Source organism: Osmerus mordax, chromosome 13 (assembly GCF_038355195.1).
Source record: "Osmerus mordax isolate fOsmMor3 chromosome 13, fOsmMor3.pri, whole genome shotgun sequence".
NCBI lineage: Eukaryota > Metazoa > Chordata > Actinopteri > Osmeriformes > Osmeridae > Osmerus > Osmerus mordax.
Genome location: NC_090062.1, coordinates 1,738,816 through 1,748,673, shown reverse-complemented (window position 1 = coordinate 1,748,673; position 9,858 = coordinate 1,738,816). Strand labels below are relative to the sequence as shown.

Here is a 9,858-nt window from a genome sequence, read left to right as displayed (position 1 = left end):
GAAGATCTGTGCGTCAGCAAGCTGATAATGTGGTGCTGGTGCTTAATTCATGTATACATTAGCATAGTTAAGGGTTACTGAAGGTGTGTTGTTATGGGGAGTGGGGTGTTGAATGAAAAGAGTGATCTACCATGATTTATTCATGACTGAAGGTACATTCTGGAAGAAAGATGGAGGAGAGGGAAAACTAAATTCATCCCACATATTTGGATGTAGGAATACAGACATGAAATAGATCTGCCACGAGAGAGACATACACAGCAAGTCATATGAGGAGTGTGCAAATATACTTTCAAGACACTCATTATGTTTACATTAATAAAAAAGTTTCTTTAATGGTTTGAAAGGTTGTGATTTTCAGAAATAAGAAAGTAGTTGCTTTGGGTCTGGGTATTACAAATAACAAATCATCCTTTTTAAAAACATATTAATTTGAAAAAACTAAGGGAAACTAAGGGAATCAGTGAAAGTTTCTCTGAGAAATGCAGCAGCTGTAGTAAAGAAGAGATGAAGGGCAGTAACCCCTCAGCTGTTTTACATCAGGCTCCCCTCGTAATGTCCATGAGACCAGGTAGTAGGCTGAGTGGAGGACAGCTGGCATTGCTGTCTCCAGGGGGTTTTCATCCTCAGAACATCTCCTCTCGTAAGGAAACACCTTCTTTCACAGGCCCCTCCCACACAAAGTTCAGATGACTGTCCTTCATCTTGGTGCTGAAAACCGCGTCAAAGTGACAGTTCTGTTCCTCTGAGAAGGTGTTTCTCCAGTCTCCAATTTGACCTGTTCACAAAATCACATGGCATACACAGCAGAATGAAGTAGGGTAGAGAAAAGAAGGGTAGGATATGGTAGTCTAGGGTTAGGGGAGGGAAGTGTAGAGTAGGGTAGGGTATGGTAGAGTTGGGGGTAGGGGAGGGGAGGGACAAAAACCAAATATTCAGGTAATGGGACCTTTTACAAGACAACTTTACCTTTCCTCATGAAGGTTCCCTTGCTGTGGTCCATGATGTCCTGAGGGATCAGGGTATAGTTCACCATACGGTTCTCCTTCATGCTGCTGAAGCTGCAGTGACAGAGGCAGCGTTTCAGCTCCTCGTCCTCTAGGGGCCGCTGCAGGAAAGTGCTCACCTTCTCTATGGACCCTCGCAGGTCCTAAGGGAATAAATAAAGGTGCAGTTTCTTTAAATTCACAAAAATATTACTTGAAAATTGTGTTATGGTATAAATAGTGACAACAAGAGACACTAGGGGCCCTATATGCTATGCTATGATATAATGAACACAGTGCACGTCAGAGATGTCTGATCAATGTAGTATCAATGTATAGGATGTCAACATATCTCTACTGTATTTTGCATTGTGTTCCATTGATACTCTATGGAAATTTAACACAATACAATACTACTTTATGCATTTTGTAAATTGGTGTCATGCTGTCTATTGCTATTGTGTGGTTAATGGCAACAGTAGAAGCAGTTTGATCTGGATGAGTCGTCCTACCAGCCACATCTCTTCATAGGAGATAAAAAGGAAATTGTCCACAAGGTCGACTTGACTGGTCCAGCCTTTCACATGATCAAACCAAGATCCGTAGTGAACTGTAAAAACATTTTGCGTGAGATAAGTCATTGTTGGGCATTGTTTACATGACATTTGATCTACTAGATCTGTATGTAATTTGTGATCGAAATCGTTACATTAATAAGACTGTCTAATTAGTTCATGAGAAAGCTGTAACCTTGTGTTCTGATAATATGAACAAGAGCCTGTTGTGTGCAGGTGGCTGCATGCTTTCTCCATGTATAACAGGAGCATTTGTGAGGAGCACTATCTAAAAACTAAACAAAAATTATCTAGCACCTTGAATGCGGAGCTTCTCCCTGTGCTTGCGTAGGCTATGTTGATTGTTACCCACCTGACGTTTTTAGTGAGAGTAAAAAAAAACATATTGTGATACTATTTAACTGCCCTTCATTCCTGTCTTCTTTGTCCAGTCCTCTGAGAGGCTCAGCTTGAGTGTATCAGACACCTGCATCTTATATAGATGTAATAAATACTTTGTATTTTGTCTTGAACTTGTATTTGGAAACTGACTTCATTGACTTGGTACTTTCACAGCATTAGGGTGCAGTAAGAGACTTCTTCAGTTTCTTGATTCTCAGATTTCCATCACAAATTGCAGACAGTCATTTCATCTTACCTGTGCCTTCCAGAAACCTGTCCAGGAAGTCTTTAAAGGAACCAGGCTGAGGGAGGAAGTTAGCCATCTTGTGGAAGTGGTAGAAAGAGACTGCTACATCTTTGGGGTTCCTGCTCACATAGATCACCTGAAAGAGGAATGAAGAAATGACAGCGACAATTTGCACAGTTACTCATTGCTGTCATGAGATACTAACTGACAGACTACCAATGGGTTCCGTCTCTTTTGTTTCTCAAAAACTCCCTTTCGCATAGTTTCATCCTAATTCTTCACATCAGTCATGTAGTGAACTGAAATATCATCATTTGAAAGAAACTCTAAGCGATAAACTTGATTGAAAAACGGTTCTGTAGGTCAGTAATTACCCAAGCCATCTGCATATTGTATTTCAGTTCCAGTACAACTGACAGCTAACGTTACAAATGCACTTTTGGTCTCCATAGCATCACCAGAGCAGAAACTGAAATGGGAGTCAGGTGGCTGAGTGGTGAGGGAATCGGGCTAGTAATCCGAAGGTTGCAAGTTCGATTCCCGGTCATGCCAACTGACGTTGTGTCCTTGGGCAAGGCACTTCACCCTACTTGCCTCGGGGGAATGTCCCTGTACTTACTGTAAGTCGCTCTGGATAAGAGCGTCTGCTAAATGACTAAATGTAAATGTGAAACATAAAGATGCATAGCTCACAGGAGACTGACCTTGGCTTTGGAGCCCTGCAACGCGTTTCCCAGAAAGCTGTATGGCAGGTGTGTGGTGAGAAGACGTGGGCCCTGGGAGGCCCCCAGCACCTGGCTGCTGTAGTACTGCTCCAGCCAGGGCGCCCGCTCCCAGTTAGGCACAGTCTGGGACATCTGGGGATCTCCTCGCCTACTTACTAGGGTAACCACTTCCTGCATCCACGTGGTGCCTGTCATAGATTCTCAGTGAGACAGATACACAGACACACACACACACACACACAGACCGACTAACCTAGCAGCACCACTGTGTTGTGGGTTGTTTTGTTTTGAAAGAGTGGTGAGCTTTACTCTTCTTACCTGACTTTGGGTAAGTGACGATGAGTGTGTCCGAATCCTGGAAGTGAAAGCTCCGGGCCTGCTGCAGGGAGTCCTGGGTGTGCAGGTGTCCAGGGAAGAAGACACCCTGGACAGTCTCAGTCACATCCAGACGGGCCATGTCTAGTAGGCTTCCTGTCAGAAAGAAGAGAGTTTGTACCACAGCAGCCTTAAATAAGCGAGGGGAAGTCTCTGAAAAGGAAGTGGTGGGCTGTGTGGAGGTCATGGAACAAATGAAGTCACAACGGTGATGTTCATGTGTGGTTGTAAGGATAATACAGAGGATGCAGTAGTGCGGGGGAACTCAATAGGCGGACTCCGGTGCGGATCCGGACCCGGACACAATACAATTTGGACCGAAGCCAAAATCAACATTCTTATTTAGTCATTGGTTGGTGATTTCGCTTTATAGCCTATATTTTGTTCCTACTAGATGTGGTTTCTATCTTCCGTGTCCAATCTAAAGGTCCAATGAGGAGCTGTAATAACTGTAATCACCATGACAACTCACTCAACGTTGGCCACAACTAGGGTTGCCAACTTCCTCAATCCCAAATGAGGAACATTTTCTATGCGCCTGCGCCAACAGCTGCCCAACAATAAAGGAAATTGCAAGGTTTCATTAGCCATACCATAAACCTACTCATTTCAGTGTAATTTTGGCAAACCACTACTTTACTTGGATGTATTGTTCATAGTAATAGTCAAGACAATTATTACAAGTTTCTCTAAAATGTCATGTTGTTTTCTTGAAATAGCATTAGACTCTAACCATATGCCACAGACACTGAAAAGCTTTAGGCCTAAACCAACCATTGTCACCAACAAGCAACAACCGTGTCCCATAGCAACGTTTTCGTGAGTTTTGGCATAGACATGTATATATGTCTATGAGTTTTGGCACATTAACAGTAGCCTATTATTGGCCGGCGAGGCTGTGATTGGAATACGGTACTGGAGCTGTCCCGACGGGACAAATCAAAATCACCCATAATTCGGGATGTCCCGGACAATTTGGGACGGTTGGCAACCCTAGCCACAACCTCTGTGGGTGTGTGTCATTCGCAACAACGCAGGCTAATCGATTTGCTAACGGTACCTGTTTTTTCCTTAGCGAAAATCATGGCGTGCTCTGGCCGACATGTGCAAACGCGCTGCAAATTAAGAAGACACATGCAAATAGACTAAACACAAGCAAATTAAGAAAACATCTTAATGAATTTGACAATACATGCGCAGCATTCAGCAAACAGGCTGCAAATACACACAACACCAACAACCAAATACATAAACGTGCTGCAAATACATAAATGCGTTGCAAAAACGAAAGCACGCAAACCAAAAACGCTGCAGTTGGCCTACATAATTGTGATGTGTCGTTCGTGAACGATTCGTTCATTTTGAACGAATCCTTACAAGGACTCTGGAGTAACGAGTCCTCTCAAACAGTGATTCGTTCATTTTCCCGTGGCCGCGCATCGGGACTGTTGCATAGGCTCGTCCAAGGAAACATAAATGATTTGTTCATTTCCCGACTCGGTCTTCGGGTACAAGTCTTTGGATCATTTTTCACGTGACCTGCATAGGCTCTGTACTGGTAGCTAGAGGAAACAAACGATTCGTTCATTTCCCGACTCGGTCTTTCTACGAGTCTTTGGATCATTTTTCACGTGACCTGCATAGACTCTGTACTGGTAGCTAGAGGAAACAAACGATTCGTTCATTTCCCGACTCGGTCTTTCTACGAGTCTTTGGATCATTTTTCACGTGACCTGCATAGACTCTGTACTGGTAGCTAGAGGAAACAAACGATTCGTTCATTTCCCGACTCGGTCTTTCTACGAGTCTTTGGATCATTTTTCACGTGACCTGCATAGACTCTGTACTGGTAGCTAGAGGAAACAAACGATTCGTTCATTTCCCGACTCGGTCTTTCTACGAGTCTTTGGATCATTTTTCACGTGACCTGCATAGACTCTGTACTGGTAGCTAGAGGAAACAAACGATTCGTTCATTTCCCGACTCGGTCTTTCTACGAGTCTTTGGATCATTTTTCACGTGACCTGCATAGACTCTGTACTGGTAGCTAGAGGAAACAAACGATTCGTTCATTTCCCGACTCGGTCTTTCTACGAGTCTTTGGATAATTTTTCATGTGACCTGCATAGGCTCTGTACTGGTAGCTAGAGGAAAACAAACGATTCGTTCATTTCCCGACTCGGTCTTTCTACGAGTCTTTGGATCCTTTTTTCACGTGACCCGCATTGTATTTTTTAGGAGAGGAAACAGTTTCCTCATTCCCTTTCGCCTGGCCGCTGTTTTAGAAAGACGTGAATGATATTTGCTCAAGTCATCATACTGACTGGTTTTGTTATTTTCACTTTATTTACACTTACAGTTTAGTGCAGTGTAATTGTTTGCTGTGATAATTAAATGCTTGTGTGATAATAAATGACCAAATCATACAAACTGTCATGATACATTATTTTAATGCAGGAATTTCTCTTAAAATAGTATCTGCTGGTGCACATGTCATGCACTAACCTACATGAGAATATGATACGTGTTTGCAGTGGACGGATAGCCGCCCCCCCCCCCCGCCCCCCCCCCCCCTTGAAATGAACGAATGACTCGAAAAAAGATTAGTTCATTTTACTGAACGAGATTCAAAGAACCGAATCAGTAAAATTATCCGAACTTCCCATCACTACTACGTAAACGCATTGCAAAAACGAAAGCATGCAAACCAAAAACTCTGCATCCAGTTTTCACAACGGAAGTTCTCCAGGCCTCTAGGGGGAGCGCTAAATGGAACCGCTTGATTTTTGGCCCCACGGAGCGAGAGAGAGAGAACATATGAGAAGTTTGTTTTGAAAATGGGACAAAAATCGAAGTTGCTCTTTTGAAAAACTGTAAAAGAGGAGGGCCACATGTAAAAATGAATACTAACCTTTTGTATGTCGCCTCTTTACTTCGATGTTGGTCCAAACTTCTCATATGCTCTCTCTTTCGCTCCGTGGGGCCGAAAATTAAGCTGTTCCACTGAAAACTCTATTTGTAGCACGTTGATGTGTTTGGTTGTGTTGTGTGTAGCAGCGCATTTGCTGAATGCTGCGCATGTGTTGTCAAATTAATGAAGATGTTTTCTTAATTTGCTCGTGTTTTGTCTATTTGCATGTGTGTTTTTAATTTGCAGCACGTTTGCACATGTCGGCCACCGTATAAACCCCACAAAAAGCGAAAAGTTGATTCCGAAAATCGCAAATTTCAGACAGAGTGGACTGGCAAGTATGCATTTGTAGCCTACTGAGGGTAATATAATAATAACTAGAGAGGGTACAATTTCTGGGGAAATTGTAGGGTGTGCTTGCTTGCGTCGGTTGCACAGGGGTCTGTATATTTTATATAAAAATGCATCGGGCCTACTTATTATTTATAAAGATTACATAGATTTAAAAGCATCTTTTTTTTGCTGCTCATTTACAACTCAAAATATGAGTGAAGTGTAGAATGAAATATGATGTCTTCTCATTTCCCCTGCAAGAGGCAGCTGACAGGCTGAATCAAAACGAATACATTTGGCAGACCGGTGTACAAATGGACCTAATCTCTATGACTTAAACGTCCTTTTAAGTTGTCCCTTCTCGTGATATTTTCAGGCATTTAGACTACTCATATTGCATTCATTCATTAATAAAGAACCCCCTTTTAAGATTATTCTACGACTTTACCGGCAGAAGATAGAATCGCGATTCAAACAGTACCATCTGCTAACTGAAAATATGCCCCCAAAAACGTAAATAAGCTTGACATTTATTTAGTGGAAAATAGCTCATTCATAAAAAGCTCACTGGTAGCGATCATTGTCAGTAACAACTCAAAATGCGATATAGCCCTGTGTGGAGAAGCTGCCCCGGTAAATTCTACTACTACAGTACAGTACTAGACTACTGCTGTGTTCGTCTTGATAGCGATTGCGTTGGTTGAATTCGATTAAACGTTCCGTTGTACGGTTTAGGCTGAAATTAATTATTTTCATGAACAGATTGACAAAGTTTAGGCTGTGGCAATGAAGTTCAGGTTAGTAGTCAGATAGTTTCCCTACTGAAAGACTTTTGAGTAAGGGGAGTGCCGAACATGTTCTGTTGCCGTTTGACTTAAACAGCTGAGGAGTTGTTGTTAGCTACTCACACTAGTGTCTCGGGTACAGTAGGCTACAGCGTTGCAGTGAGCTACACTGGTTTGAAACCACAGGTAATGGTAATTTCACCAACAAATCGTTTACTAATGTCAGAATAAATCCTACAACGAAAATGTATATGTGAGGAATGTTTATTTTAAGGATTGAAAACAGATACATCATAGACCACTGTAGTATGTGTTGCCCGGGCAACACAGGCTAATGTCATGATGCTAATATGTCAGTGAAATAGTAGACTACTGTTTCCGAAAGTAGATGTACTTCCTTAATAATATCAGCTTATATTGTACATTACACATCACAATTGTGTGTCATATCACAAAGTAAAATGAGTAAATATTTATCACCCTGGCCTCTTTGCTTGTGGCGTTTCTGCAGCTGCCTTGCAGTAAAGCTATAGTTAGCCTAGCTATCCCCCAAGTTAACAGATGCGAAACGAATGTTCTGCCAAAGGTAGTCACGCGTGTTTTCGTGACATTATTGCAGACCGGTGTAAAAATTGACCTAATCTCTATGATTTAAACGTCATTTTAAGTTTTTCTCTTCTCATGATATTTTCAGGCATTTAGCCTACTCATATTGCATTCATTCATGAATAAACAACCCCTTTGAAGATTATTCTACGACGTTACCCAGCAGTAGAAGATGGAATCGCAATTCAAACGGTACCATCTGCTAACTGAAAATATGCCCCCCAAAACGTAAATAAGCTTGACATTTATTTAGTGGAAAATTGCTCATTCATAAAAAGCTCACTGGTAGCGATCATTGTCAGTAACAACGCAAAATGCGATATAGCCCTGTGTTGAGAAGCTGCCCCGGTAAATTGTACTACTACGGTACAGTACTAGACTACTGCTGTGTTCGTCTTGGTAGCGATTGCGTTGGTTGAATTGGATTTAACGTTCCGTTGTACGGTTTAGGCTGAAATTAATTATTTTCATGAACAGATTGACAACGTTTAGGCTGTGGCAATGAAGTTCAGGTTAGTAGTTAGATAGACTTTTGATTTAAGTAAGGGGAGTGCCGAACATTTTCTGTCTCCGTTTGACTTCCTAAACAGCTGTGTACTGTAGCTAGATGTTTTTGTAGTGTGTCTCCCGTAAGCTACAGCGTTGCAGTGAGCTACACTGGTTTGAAACCACAGGTAATGGTAATTTCACCAACAAATCGTTTTCTAATGTCAGAATAAATCCTACAACGAAAATGTATATGTGAGGAATGTTTATTTTAACGATTGAAAACAGATAACGCTACATCATAGACCACTGTAGTATGTGTTGCCCGGGAAACACAGGCTAATGTCATGATGCTAATACTTCAGTGAAATAGTAGACTACTGTTTCCGAAAGTAGATGTACTTCCTTAATAATATCAGCTTATATTGTACATTACACATCACAATTGTGTGTCATATCACAAAGTAAAATGAGTAAATAGTTATCACCCTGGCCTCTTTTCTTGTGGCGTTTCTGCAGCTGCCTTGAAGTAAAGCTATAGTTAGCCTAGCTATCCCCCAAGTTAACAGATGTGAAATGAATGTTCTGGCAAAGGTAGTCACGCGTGTTTTCGTGACGTTAGTGACGCAGTGACGTTAGTAACGTCAGTGACTGTGGCTAGCAAATTAGCCACCGTTAGCTTCACTTTTCCGTAAATTTCACGTAAATTCCAATAGAAGCAACTCAATCGCTACCAAGACGAAACTTTTGACACCTACGTTGTCTATGTAGGCCAAGTATTTACTGAGTTTTAGGGGGGCAAAAAGAAAAAAAAAGAAAAAAAATAATATATATGTGAGAGAACAAAGGTTGTGCTCTCGCCGAAGGCTTGAGCACACCCAATAATATAACGTCCACAACTGGGGGGTATTCGTCGTAGCTCGCTAAGCGGTTTAGCGAGCTAATTTTCAGGCTAAGATAAAAAACGCCCCTCTTTTTGGTTCGTGGAAGCAACTTTCGATAAATCACCATAGTAACATATCAATTAGCACTAACCTGCTCCAGAGCAGGCTAACGTAAGTGTAGCTGGATAAGCTTGACACACCCCCGGAAAATAACATGGCAGCTCCCTTTTTGAGAGACCCAGTTGACCAAGGAGCTATAATTTAGTTCGATTAGCTTTCCATACCAATAGAGTTCTTCGCGATTGCCAAGATCCTTTATTTCACACGGATGAGTTCTTGTTTGAGCGATATCGATTCAGCGGACAAGGACTCATTTATTTGCAAGACCTTCTCGGGCCGTACATTGCAAATATCATACGCCGCAGCAAGCGTTATTATGAGCTTATGCTGCTGTATGTGAATATGTAACGCTATGTTTTAGGAAATGTCTTGTCTTATCTGTTGTGCCTGTGCTTTTTATGTTTCACTGTGGTAGAGTGGGAAACGTCATATCGATTCCTTTTT

General features: G+C 41.8%; 1 protein-coding gene across 1 annotated transcript; it reads right to left on the bottom strand.

Annotated features, from left to right (window-relative positions):
- Positions 1–312: 312 nt before the first annotated feature.
- On the bottom strand, positions 313–3,795 carry sult5a1 (sulfotransferase family 5A, member 1). The gene is made up of 7 exons (XM_067249203.1): positions 3,681–3,795; positions 3,233–3,385; positions 2,894–3,102; positions 2,199–2,325; positions 1,499–1,596; positions 970–1,150; positions 313–778 (listed from the first exon to the last, which is right to left on the bottom strand). The coding sequence occupies exons 2-7, from the start codon at positions 3,369–3,371 to the stop codon at positions 627–629; spliced, it is 906 nt and encodes a 301-aa protein (XP_067105304.1). The 5' UTR covers positions 3,372–3,385; positions 3,681–3,795; the 3' UTR covers positions 313–626.
- Between the last annotated feature and the right edge of the window lie 6,063 nt (positions 3,796–9,858).